Raw genomic sequence first — 13848 nt, 5'->3', positions numbered from 1 at the left:
AAGTCAAAATGTTATATAGCTTGGAGGTGGTGGGCTTTCCACGCACCTGCTGCCCTTATGCTTCTAGGCAGATCTAGAAACTTAGTCAAAGATACTACAATGACTTGCTTCAGGGTATCCTGCAGACAGTATTAACTGCAGAAATGTAAAATGCAAGTGGACAGAATGGATGTTTAGCTTAGTGAGTAAAGTGATGATTAAATGGATTCCTTTGCCTTGATGGTGTCAACTGTTGTCTGTAACTCTTTTGAGTACAAACACGTTTCCATCTGTTTCAGATGAAGTTACATTGTTTCATAGTTTGCCATTGTGAGATTTGAACTCTTGATCTTGGGGTTACAAACCCAGTACCATAACCACTTGGCTATTTAGGCCAAGCTCCTTGATGGTGTCAAGCTGCACCCATCCAGGCAAGTGGTGAGTATTCCATTACATTCCTGACTTGTGCCTTGCAGGTGCTGGATAGACTTTAGGGAGTCAGGAGCTGAAACACTCACCTTAGATTACCCAGTGTATAATCTGCTTTAGTAACCCTGGCATTTATGCCACTTTAACAAAAATTTTTCTCTCTTCCCTTCAGGTGTTAAGGAACGCAAGTTCTCCATGGATACCAATGCCCTGCCAGATCTTTCTCCCCTTCATTTCCCTCTGACCCCATCCCTTCTTCTAATCCCACCTCTTGCTGTGTATTCACAATACCCTCTGATCTTCCTATCCCTGACGCTGAATGATCTGTACTTAGCAGAGGACTTAGCTTTATCCCCTCATGCCCCCACCTCAATGAATTTGAGCTTGGCAAGACAGTGAGCTCTTCTTCCACTACCTTCGTCTCTGTGCTCACTTCTTTGGTAAGGAGTCCCTATCATCCCCACCCTCCCCCAACTAGCAGACCCTTTCACCCATCCCCAGTATTCTACCTCCACCTGGACCTCTCCCTCCGGCCTCTTACCTGCTCTTGATTTTTTCACTGAGAATTGTTGGTGTGACATCAGCCATCTTAATTTCTCTGCTCCCCTGACTCACTCTAACCTGTCTCCCTCTGAACTTGATGTACTCCATCCTCTTAGGTCTAACCCCCGACATTGATTTTTTAAAAATGTATTCTTTCTCATTTGTGGGTGTTTTTGGCTAGGCCACTATTTGTTGTCCATCTCTAATTGCCCTTGAGAATGTGGTGGTGAGCCACAATTAAGTCAGGTCTAACTCCGACATTGTTTTTTTTTCAATCAAACCTGCTAACAAGGGTAGTGCTATTGTTGTTTGGCAAAGGCAGAGTGCCAACTCTCAGGCGCTTCTTCATACATCCCCCCTGGACCAAGACCCCACCACCAAACATCAAGCCATTGTTTCCAGGAGTGTCACTGACTTCAGCTCCTCTGGAGACCTTCCCTTTACAGTTTCCCACTCACAGTCCAACCCTGAACAGCCTGCTTCCACCTCCTTTCCAAAACCGCAAACAGGACTGTTCAGGTAGACCCATCATTACAGCCTGTTCCTGCCCCATTGAACTTATTTCTTCCTATCTTGACTATTTTTTCTCCCCTTATCGTGTCTCTTCCCACCTACATCTGTGACTCTTCTGATATCTTACATTTTTTCAACAATTTAAACTTTCCTGGGCCAAAGCGCCTCGGCTTCACTATACATGTCTAATCCCTCTACACCTCCATCCCCCAACAGGACAATCTGAAGGTACACTGCTTCTTCTTTGAACACAGGCCCAACCAGTCCCCATCCAGCACCACCCTCCTCCACTTGGGTGAACCTGTTCTCTCATTTAACTTGTCTCACTTCCTCCAAATAAAAGATGTTGTTATGGGTTCTCCTTGTCCTTACTTCCAACCACACCTGCCTCCATATTCAAATGATCATCCTCCTCCATTTCCGCTACCTCCAGCATGAGTCTTAGTTGTGCCTGTCTTTTTGTGGGGTATGTGGAACATTCCTTGTTCCAGTCCTATTCAGGCTGCCTCCCCCAACTCTTTTCCCGGTACATTGCTGACTGTATCAGTGCTGCTTCCTGCTCCTGCCCAGAACTGGAAAATGTAATCAACTATTCTTCCAATTTCCATCCTTCTCTCACTTCGCATGGCCCTCTCTGACATTTCCCTTCCCTACTTTGACTTCTCTGTCTCCATATCTGGGGGTAGGCTATCTACTAATATTCATTACAAGCCCACCGACTCCCACAGTTACCCTAACTACACTTCTTCACACCCGCCTCCTGTAAGGACTCCATTCCATTCTCCCAGTTTCTCCATCTCTATTGCATTAGTACTGATGATGCAATCTTCCACAACAATGCTTCTGACATGTCTTCCTTTTTCCTGAACTGAGGAGTGCCACCCTATCCCCCCAACATTGTGGTTGACAGGGCCCTCAACTGTGTCCAAATCAATTCGTGCATTTCTGCTGTCACCGCTTCCCCTCCCTCCCAAAACCACGATAGGGTTCTCCTTGTCCTTACTTCCAACCACACCTGCCTCCATATTCAAATGATTACCTCCTCCATTTCCACTACCTCCAGCATGATGCCACCACAAAACACATCTTCCCCTCCAGTCAGCATTCTGAAGGGACCATTCCCTCTGTGACCGGTCATCTCCAACACCTCAAAACCTTCCCACTGCACCTTCCCATGCAATTCCAGAAAGTGTAACACCTGTCCTTTTACTTCCTGTCTCCTCACCGTCCAAGACCCCAAACACTCCTCCATGTGAAGCAGCAATTTATTTGTACTTCTTTCAATTTAGGATACTGTATTTGCTGCTCACACTGTGCTCTTCTTTACATTGGGGATACCAAACGCAGACTGTCTGACTGCTTTGCAGAACACCTCTGCTCTGTCCGCTTCCGGTTGCTTGTCATTTTAATTCACCACCTTGCTCACGCTCACGTTTCTGTCCTTGGCCTGCTGCAATGTTCTAATGAAGCTCAATGCAAGCCTCAATGAACAGCACCTCATCTTCCGATTAGGCACTTTACAGCCTTCTAGACTCTACATTGGGTTCAACAACTTCAGACCATGCATTATGTCCCCCATTTTGATTCTTTTTTGCCATATTCCAGTTTGAATGTTGTTTTTCATTTTTGCTTATGGATAGAGCTGTTCATTATTCTGGCATTTACACTCACTCTGGACAAATACTTTGGTCGTCACTATAACCATCACAACACCTTTTGCCTTTGTTCCATGATGCCTTTGTCATTTAATCTCTCCTGCCATCTACCATATTCCAGACCTTCCGTTTTGTTCTCTCCCCCACTTTCAGTGGCATAAAACCAAACACATTTCTACCCTCCTTCAGTTCTGAAAAAGAGTCACATTCAACTTGAAACGTTAACTTTGTTTTTCTTTCCACAGAAGCTGAGCACTTCCAGCATTCTCTGTTTTCATTTCTGTGTCCTGTCCAGTTGAGTCTGGTCAATGGTGACCCCAGGATTTGATTGCAGAGGTCTTAGCAATGGTAATGTCATTAAATGTCACAAGGAGCTGGTCAGACTTCCTCTTGTTGGATGTGGTCACTGGCATTTGCGTGGTGTAAATGTTACTAGTCATTTACCAGCCTAAGCCTGGATGTTTTCCAAGCCTTACTGCATTGTGAGAAGGATCTGTTTCATTATCTGAGGAACTAGAAATGAAACTGGACAACGCAATCATTGGCTAACAGCTCAATTTCTGGCATTATGTTGGAGAGAAGGTCATTGACGAAGTAGCTGAAGATATTTGGACACAGGATTCTACCCTCAGGAGCTCCTACAGCGATGTCTGGAGGCTGAGATGATTAACATCTAAGAGCCACAAACACCTTCTTTTGTGCTGGGTGTGACTCAAGCCACTGGAGAGTTTTTTCCCTAATCCCCATTGATACCGGTTTTACAAGGACTCCTTGGTGCCACACTCAGTCAAATGTTAGCCTTGATGTCAAGGATGGTTATTCTCATCTCACCTCTGGCATTCAGCTCCTGTCCTTGTTTGAACTAAGATTATAATGAGGCCTACAATATAGGAACACACACGCTATTTGGCCCTTCGAGCCTGCTCAGCCAATTCAATAAGATCATGGCCAATCTAGTTGTGGCCTCAGTTCCACTTTCCTGTCTGTCCCCCATAACCTTTCACTCCCTTGCCTAACAAAAATCTGTCTAATCTGCCTTTAATAAATTCAAAGACCCAGCCTCCACTACTTTCTGGAAAAGAGAATTCCACACACCAACAACCTTTTGGGCGAAAATGTTTCTCCTCATTTCTGTCTTAGGGAGACCTCTTACTTTAAACTATATCCTTAGTTTTAGTCTCCCCCAAAAGAGGAATCATCCTCCAGGTATCCAACCTATCAAGTCCCCTCAGGATCTTATATGTTTCAATAAGATTACCTCTCATTCTTCTGATGGATACATGTCTAGCCTGCTCAATCTTTTTTCATAAGACAACCCTTTCATCTCAGGAATGAGTCCAGTGAACCTTTTCGCGAGAGGTGTCTGGAGTTGAAGAGGAGCACGAGAGGAGTCTGCAGTTGGAGAGGAATGCGAGGGGAGCTGGGAGTTGAAGAGGAGCGCGAGAGGAGCCGGGAGTTGAAGAGGAGCGCGAGAGGAGCCGGGAGTTGAAGAGGAGTGCTAGAGGAGCCGGGAGTTGAAGAGGAGCCGGGAGTTGAAGAGGAGCCCGAGAGGAGCTGGGAGTTGAAGAGGAGCCCGAGAGGAGTCGGGAATTGAAGAGGAGTGCAAGAGGAGTCGGGAGTTGAAAAGCAGCTGGGAGTGCAGAGATGACTGAGGGTGTTCGAGGGAACGAGGTGATCCTTTGAGTACTGTGAGTAAGGTCGGGTAAGTATTTACTACTTTTATCACTTATACTTCTTAAGTTCTTATTTTGTGGTTCATTGTTTGTTAGGGCTATATTCTGTAACAACGAGGAGCAGGGAAGAAGGGCCCTAGAGTAATTGATTTTATTTAATATTAAGTATCTTCCAAAAGGTTTAATTTAATTTAAAGGGGTAAGTCATGGCAGGAGAGCTCAAATCCGTGGTGTGCTCCTCCTGCTCTGTGTGGGAAGCTGGGAACATTTCCAGTGCCCGGGGCCAGCATGTGTGCGGGAAGTGTCTCTAGTTGCAGCTCCTGGAAGCCCAGGTTTCAGAGCAGAGTGGCGGCTGGGGACACTGTGGAGCATCTGCGAGGCAGAGAGCATCATGGATAGCACGGATAGAGAGGTGGTCACAACGCAGGCTAAGAGTCCACAGGCAGGAAGGGAATGGGTGACCACCAGGCAAAGCAAGAGGACTAGGCAGGCAGTGCAGGAATTTCCTCTGGCTATTCCCCTGCAAAACAGATATACCGCTGTTGGGGGGGAATGGCCTCTTAGGGGAAAGCAGCAACAGCCAAATTCATTGCACCACGGTTGGCTCTGTTGCACAGGGGAGGAGTAAAAATTGTGGGAATGCAATAGTTATAGGGGATTCAATTGTAAGGGGAATAGATAGGCATTTCTGTGGCCACAAACGAGACTCCAGGATGGTATGTTGCCTCCCTGGTGCTGGGGTCAAGGATGTCTCAGAGCAGCTAGAGGACATTCTAAAGGGGGAGGGTGAACAGCCAGTGGTGGTGGTACATATTGGTACAAATGACATAGATAAAAAAAGGGATGAGGTCCTAAAAGCAGAATATAGGAAGTCAGGAAGTAAGTTGAAAAGTAGAACCTCAAAGGTAGTGATCTCAGGATTACTACCAGTGCCACGTGCTAGTCAGAGTAGAAATTGCAGGATATATCAGGTGAATACATGGCTAAAGAGATGGTGTGAGGGGAAGGGTTTCAGATTCCTGGGACATTGGGACCAGTAAAAACTGAACGGGTTACACCTGGGCAGGACCGAGACTGATGTCCTAGGGGGAATATTTGCTCTAGTGGTTGGGGAGGGTTTAAACTAAAATGGCAGGGGGCTGGGAACCTATGCAGGGAGTCAGAGGAGGGGGAATCAAGGACAAGAACAAAAGACAGAAAGGGGAATAAGAAAAGTGAAAGGCAGAGAAATCAAGGGCAAGAATCAAAAGGGCGTCAGTGAAAAATAGTGGGAACGGGACAAGTAATGTTAAAAAGACAAGCCTTAAGACTTTGTGCCTTAACGCGAGGAGCATTCGCAATAAAGTGGATGAATTAACCACGCAAATAGATGTAAACAGGCATGATATAGTTGGGATTATGGAGACATGGCTGCAGGGTGACCAGGGATGGGAACTGTACATCAAGGTGTATTCAGTATTTAGGAAGGACAGACAAAAAGGAAAGGCAGTGGAGTTGCGTTGCTGGTTAAAGAGGAAATTAACGTAGTAATGAGGAACGATATTAGCTCCGACAATGTGGAATCTGTATGGGTAGAGCTGAGAAACACTAAGGGGCAAAAAAACGTTATATAGTATAACGTTAATTGTATACAGACCCCCAAACTGTGGTAGTGATGTTCAGAATGGCATTAAACAGGAAATTAAAGACGCATGCAATAAAGGAACATCTGTAATTATGGGCAACTTTAATCTGCATATAGATTGGGCAAATCAAATTAGTACCAATACTGTAGAGGAGGAATTCCTGGAGTGTGTACGGGATGGTTTTCTGGACTAATATATTGAGGAACCAACTAGAGAACAGGCCATCCTAGACTGGGTATTGTGTAATGAGAAAGGAATAATTGGCAATCTAATTGTGCGAGGCCCCTTGGGGATGAGCGACCATAATATGATAGCATTCTACATCAAGATGGAGTAACGTAGTTGACTCTGAGACTAGGGTCCTGAATCTTAATAAAGGAAACCACGACAGTATGAGGTGCGAGTTAACTATTATGGATTGGGATGACGGTGGATAGGCAATGCTAAATGTTCAAAGAGCGCATGGGTGAACTGCAACAATTGTTTATTCCTGTCTGACGCAAAAGTAAAATAGGAAAGGTGGCCAAACTACGGCTTACAAGGGAAATTAGAGATAGTATTAGATCCAAGGAAGAGGTATACAAATTGACCAGAAAAAACAACAGACCTGAGGATTGGGAGCAGTTTAGAATTCAGCAAAGGAGGACCAAGGAATTGATTAAGAAGGGGAAAATGGAGTACGAGAGTAAGCTTGCGGGGAACATAAAAACTGATTGTAAATGTTTCTATAGGTATGTGAAGTGAAAAAGATTGGTGACGACAAATGTAAGTCCCTTAGTCAGAAACAGGGGAATTTGTAATGGGGAACAAAGAAATGGCTGACCAACTAAATACATACTTTGGTTCTGTCTTCACAAAGGAGGACAAATAACATGCCAGAAATGTTGGGGAACACAGGGTTTAGTGATAGGCGGGGGGGAACTGAAAGAAATCAGTGTTAGTAGGGAAATGGTGCTGGAGAAACTGATGGCATTGAAGGCTGATAAATCCCCAGGGCCTGATAATCTACATCCCAGAGTACTTAAGGAAGTGGCCCTAGAAATAGTGGATGCATTGGTGGTCATCTTCCGAGATTCTATAGACCCTGGAACAGTTCCTACAGATTGGAGGGTAGCTAATGTAACCCCACTATTTAAAAAGGGAGGTAGAGAGAAAACAGGGAATTATAGACCAGTCAGCCTGACGTCGGTAGTGGGGAAAATTCTAGAGTCCATTATAAAAGATTTAATAGCTGAGCACTTGGAAAACAGTGGCAGAATTGGACAGAGTCAGCACGGATTTACGAAAGGGAAATCATGCTGGACAAATCTACTGGAATTTTTCCAGAATGTAACTAGTAGAGTTGATGAGGGGGAACCAGTGGGTATGGTTTATTTGGACTCTCAGAAGGCTTTCGACAAAGTCCCACATAAGAGATTTGCATGTAAAATTAAAGCGCTTGGGATTAGGGGTAGTGTATTGAGATGCAAAGGGAACTGGTTGGCAGACAGGAAACAAAGAGTAGGAATAAACGGGTCTTTTTCCGAATGGCAGGCTGTGACTAGTGTGGTACCGCAGGGATCGGTGCTGGGATCCCAGCTATTCACAATATACATTAATGATTTAGATGAGGGAATTAAATGTAATATCTCCAAATTTGCAGATGACACAAAGCTGGGCGGGAGGGTGTGCTGTGAGGAGGATGCAGAGATGCTTCAGTGTGACTTGGACAAGCTGAGTGAGTGGGCATATGCATGGCAGATGCAGTATAACGTGGATAAATGTGAGGTTATCCACTTTGGTAGCAAAAACAGGAAGGCAGATTATTATCTATAAATTGAGAGAGGGGAATGTACAACGAGACCTGAGTGTCCTCGTACACCAGTCGCTAAAGGTAAACATGCAGGTGCAGCAGGCGGTAAAGAAGGCAAATGGTATGTTGGCCTTCATAGCCAGAGGATTCGAGTACAGGAGCAGGGATGTCTTGCTGTAATTATACAGGGCCTTGGTGAGACCACACCTGGAATATTGTGTGCAGTTTCGGTCTCCTTATTGGAAGAAGGATGTTCTTGCTATAGAGGGAGTGCAGCGAAGTTTTACCAGATTGATTTCTGGGACAGCGGGACTGACATATGAGGAGAGATTGAGTCGGTTAGGATTATATTTGCTGGAGTTCAGAAGAATGAGGAGTGATCTCACAGAAACCTACAAAATTCTAACAAGACTAGACAGGGTAGATGCAGGAAGGATGCTCCCAATGGTGGGGGAGTCCAGAACCTGGGTAACAGTCTGAGGATACGGGGTAGACCATTTAGTACTGAGATGAGGAGAAATTTCTTCATCCAGAGAGTGGTGAGCCTGTGGAATTCGCTACCACAGAAAGTAGTTGGGTCCAAAACATTGTATGTTTTCAAGAAGGAGTTAGATATAGCTCTTGGGGCGAAAGGGTTCAAAGGATATGGTGAGAAAGTGGGAGCAGGCTATAGAGTTGGATGATCAGCCATGATCATGATGAATGGTGGAGCAGGCTCGAAGGGCCAAGTGGCCTACTCCTGCTCCTAGTTTCTATGCTTCTAAAGTGATTTTATCTTTTTTTTTAACGAGATCAAAAATGCACACAGTACTCCAGATGTGGTCTCACCAAAACCCTGTACAGCTTCAGTAAAACTTCCCTACTTTTATATTCCATTTCTCTTGCAATAAACAGCAACATTCCATTTGCCTTCCTAATCACTTGTTGTACCTGCATACTAACTTTGTGAGATTCATATTCATGTGATTATTACTACATCCCTCTGCACCATCGAGTTCTGCAGTCTTCCTCCATTTAAAAAGTATTCTGGTTTTCTATTCCTGCTAAAGTGAACAAATTCACATTTACCCACGTTATACTCGATCTGCCATTTTTTTCCCCACTCACTTAAACTGTATATATCCCTTTGCAGGCTCTCTACCTGCTATTGAAAACTTTCTTTCTTACTTATCTTACTATCATCAGCAAATTTAGCTATCATACATTTGCTCCCATTATCCAAGTCATTGATATAGATTGTAAATAGTTGAGGCCCCAGCAATGATCCCTGTGGCACTCCACTAGTTACAGCTTGTCAATCCGAAGAACTGAACAGTTCTGGTAGAAACAAAAACAGAAAATGCTGGAAAAACTCAGCAGGTCCAACAGCATGTGCGGAGAAAAAAAGAGTTAACGTTTCAAATTCGTATGTCTCTTATTTAGAGCGGGTTCTGGCGTAATCCTAGCTCAGTAGGATATTGATAAATTTCACTTGATTCCACTGTTAACAACTCTGTCCATTGAATCATAGAATGGTTACAGCACAGAAGGAGGTCATTGAGTCTGTTGTAGCTAGTCCCACTCCCCTGCCCTTTTTCTGCTGTTGTGCAACTTTTCTCTCTTCAGGCGCTTATCCAATTCCTCTTTGAAAGCCACGATTGAATCTGAATTATGTTCATATATAAATAAAAATAAAGTTTACCTGATAAACACTTTTAACAAGTTCCATTGAGGTGAAATACTCCTCCGAATGCTCCTGAAAAACCTTTAAAATCTGCTGTTCCCTCAAGTTTCTGTGAGCTATGTACTCCCTAATTTTATCAGATGCATCTTGCACAACTGGGCCATGTCCTGGATTTCAAAAGAAATATACATAGAAGATTAAGAGGGGAATTTTAAGGCAGCGTTCTGATTGGTCATCCAGAAAACAGAGGCGCGCATTTATGAAAGCCAGAATACCTGAGACTTGGATGACTAGCTCCCTCTGACATGTAAACTAGTTGAGGTTATTGTTCCATCTGGCTAGATATCTTATGGTTATTTCTGTTCTCTATAGATATGAACAATATATAGAAACTGAGATGTGCAGCTAGTTGAAAAAAATAAACAATGAGGAGTTTGATTTCAGGTGTTCAAATACATTTATGGTTTAATGAAGGCACATCAGTGAATTTTTGAAGTGTTTTCAAAATATTTGGCTGCCTCACACATTCAGGTTTCTAATTTGCTCCCATTCCATGTTTTCTTAAAACCAGCTTAATGATATATAACAAACACTGTCAAACACTGGAAGGAAATATTCAGCAATAGTACATAGACAAGCGCAGAATTACTACTTGGATCTATGACTGCTGATTATATACATTTTGTTTACTTTGACTGAAAGGCTTCTGCTGGATGTGTATGTATTTGCATTATGTTTTCCCTCAGCTGCTTCCCCATAACTTTAAAATATCAGCAATTAGAGGAACAGGAGTAAGCCATTCAGCCCATCTTGCCTGTTCTACCATTCAATTAGATCATGGCTGATCTATATCTTAACTCCATTTAACAATCTTTGTTCCATATCATTTTTTAAAAAATACAACTTTACAATAACTTGTACAAATACAGGTATTTATGTTGTCTTGCCATGAGTTGGTTGTCAATGTGCTGCAGTTTCAGATTTAAAATGGGATACTATAGCCTATAAAAATGTACATATCCATATTGTGACTTCCTGTTGTCACATTTTTTGCTACATATTTTATGAATTGCTTTCCCACTATAATTTCTGTCCATATTTACAATGAGTTTTGTCTATGCAAACTTATAATGCTGTAATTATAGTGCGGCTACTTGCTGGCTTTCTACTCAAATTGTGAATATTTTCACAATGCCTCTTTGTAAAATTTGAGTACCAGGCTGCCATCTCCAGGTAGGTTTCATTTAAAAGTTAGAGGGTATTTTTTTTGTTTAGTTTGTTCAGTTTCAAATTCTATGACTTTTTTCATTATTTGTAGTCTCTCAGCTTTAAACATCATACTTAACCTTTGTATTTTAAAATAAACTTATTTTTAAGCCTCCATTATAAATCTTGTTGCAGTGTTAATGACCTATTTACGATTAGATCACAGGTGGAAATGCCATTGCCAATGCAGAAACCTATGGTGTAAGATAATTGGAAATAGTTTAGAAGAAATCTTCAAACTTTTACTGTTGGGCCTCATAGCGAAGGCCTACCCACATCCATGACGCTTGTTTTAACTCTCAACCAGATAGCAATTGAGTTCCCAACTGTGACACACAGTCCCAGTGGAACACATCATCTCTGAATGGAAGCACTCATTTGAGTAAGTATTTACCACTTCTGAAAAACTTCGAGACTGTAATTAAGTGGAAAAGAAAGTTATCTTGCCCTAAACTCCATCACTTAGCAACATACTAACCCACCTGGCCCCTTGCCACTAGGGTAGAATACACCAATAAACGAACAGTAATTGTACCTCACAAAACACTCTTCCATTTCCACTGAACTATATAGCCACTCCTAAGAAGTCCACACCTCCCCACAAAGCAGCATATGCAAATATACAGCTGCCGGAATGAAAAAGACACAATCAAGCATTGTTTACAAGAAACACCCCACCACCGCAGTGAGTTACATCACCTCCATTTCCTTCCACTTTAACCTTTCCCTACTCATGTATTCCTCCCCCTCCTCATTCCCACCCTTCTTCCAATTCCTCCTCCCAACTCCCTTCTTACTTCATCTCCCCACTCACAGAGTACATTCTTTGCCCATGCTTCCTTCATTACTTCCAAGTAATATTCAACATGGAGCAGTATGGATTTTTCAGTTGTGTGTGCATGGGGGATGGTGGGATGTTGACTTGCAGAGAATTTCCTTAGCTTTGTATGACAGCTTTCCCAGCTTGGGAACCTCAAAATATTACTGAGGAAAAATATGCAAGGTCAACAGGGTGAGACTACCAGTTATGTATATTTAAGGAAATAATTAGTTAAATAAAACATGATGCTCAAAACACTTCAGTTATGAAGTAATTACCAAGCAATTATCAAGGAATTGGCTATAATTGCAGTATTTTACATATGTGCTTCTTCAATAATCCTGAGGCAAATTGTTCAGGATTCGGTGACACTTCCGTTCCTGGGCAAGAGGAGGAAGTTGGGAATATAAAGGCAAAACCCAGAAAGTTGGAGTTATGAACAAATATTTATAAATTACTGAACTATAATGAAAGTAAAACAATGAATGATAAAGGTAAAGATTTAAAAACCATCTTACCTGGATATATTAAGTCAGCTTTTAAATTTAGCAGCTTTTCCAAAGAAAGCATATAAGTATACAAGTCCTCAAAGACTGCTGTCCCTTCTCCCAGAACACAGTCTCCAGAAAATATAGCATTTTCCTCTTGTAGTAATAATGCCATATGATCACTAGTGTGTCCTGGTGTGTAAATAACCCTAGCAGCAAAGGCAAAGATGGAATTCAGTTGTTCATATTAAAAAGAACTTCATACACTATTGTACAGAACATTGGTTTGTCACAGATACGCTACATAATGCATGGATGAATAATTACAAGACAGCAACAGAATTGAAATGACAACAAATCTCCATTTACATAACTTATACTTATGTAGCAACTTTAAGGTAATAAAACATTCCAAGGTGCTTTACAGGACCATTATGAAACAAAATAAGACACTGAGCCACATAGGAGAAATTAGGTCAGATGAACAAAAACTTTCTCCAAGAGGTAGGTTTTAACGAGTAATTTAAAGGAGAGCGAGCTGGAGAGCTTAGGGTCTAGGTGAGCTCAAAGTGCAGCCACCAATGCTAGAGGAAAGATATCTTGGAGCTTTGTGGGGCTGGAGAAGATTACAGAGATTGGAAGGAGTGACTATGGAGGGATTTAAAAACAAGGATGTGAATTTTAAAGTCAAGATGTTGCTCCACTAGGAACCAATGTAGGCAATACTTCCAAGTTTTGTATGGTCAGTGATAATACTTCCAAGTTTTATGTCATCTGCAAATTTTGAGATTGTGTTCTGTTCATCCAAGTCTAAAGATGGGATTTTCCGGCTCTGCCCACTGTCGGGATTGTCTGGTCCTGCTGAAAGTCATTGGACTTTTGGCTGGGCTGTTGCATCACCCACGGCGGGGCCGAAAAATCCTGGCCTAAGTCATTAATACATATCAAGAATAACAGTGCTGGGGGAAGGGGACTTGATGCAAGTTAAGACAAGCGCAGTTGAGTCTTGAATGACCTCAAGTTTATTTAAAGTTTCAAGTACACATATTCAACATTAATCACCTCTGCTCTCTCCATCCAATCCCAAATTTTCTTTTGACCTTAAGGCAATGGCCTAGAAATTCGATCACAGTCAAAATAGTCACACAGGAGCTGCAATAACATCAACAGGCATAAGCAGTGTGTACCACAGGCAGCACATAATGTTTTTTGTGTTGGCATGGCTCTCGCTGTCGGCCAGTTCTGTTTCTTTTTCTGGCAGGAATAATGAGCCACACCAGCCTGCTGAGAATGTACCGACTCTCTACAAAAGCAATTCAGCTAGTCCCACTCCATCGCCCTTTACCCTTAACCCTGCAAATTTTTCATCTTCAGGTGCTTATCCTATTTCCTTTTGAAAGCC

At 42.6% G+C, this 13848-nt stretch overlaps 1 protein-coding gene across 3 annotated transcripts in view; it reads right to left on the bottom strand.

The window, feature by feature from the left end:
- lactb2 (lactamase, beta 2) overlaps positions 1-13848 on the bottom strand; it is a 66464-nt gene that overhangs the window by 12861 nt on the left and 39755 nt on the right. Inside the window, exons 4-6 of one of the 3 annotated variants that reach the window (XM_041190172.1) lie at positions 13509-13598; positions 12477-12655; positions 9891-10039 (exon numbers count right to left, since the gene is read on the bottom strand). In XM_041190172.1, the coding sequence (XP_041046106.1) occupies positions 9891-10039; positions 12477-12655; positions 13509-13598 (418 nt within the window). The remainder of the gene's footprint in view (positions 1-9890; positions 10040-12476; positions 12656-13508; positions 13599-13848) is intronic. The other 2 variants (XR_005943336.1, XM_041190173.1) reach the window with 2 other exon arrangements.

This window comes from Carcharodon carcharias, chromosome 6 (assembly GCF_017639515.1).
Source record: "Carcharodon carcharias isolate sCarCar2 chromosome 6, sCarCar2.pri, whole genome shotgun sequence".
Classification (NCBI taxonomy): Eukaryota; Metazoa; Chordata; class Chondrichthyes; order Lamniformes; family Lamnidae; genus Carcharodon; species Carcharodon carcharias.
Note: the sequence above shows the minus strand (reverse complement) of the source record. Positions and strands in the feature narration are given on the sequence as shown.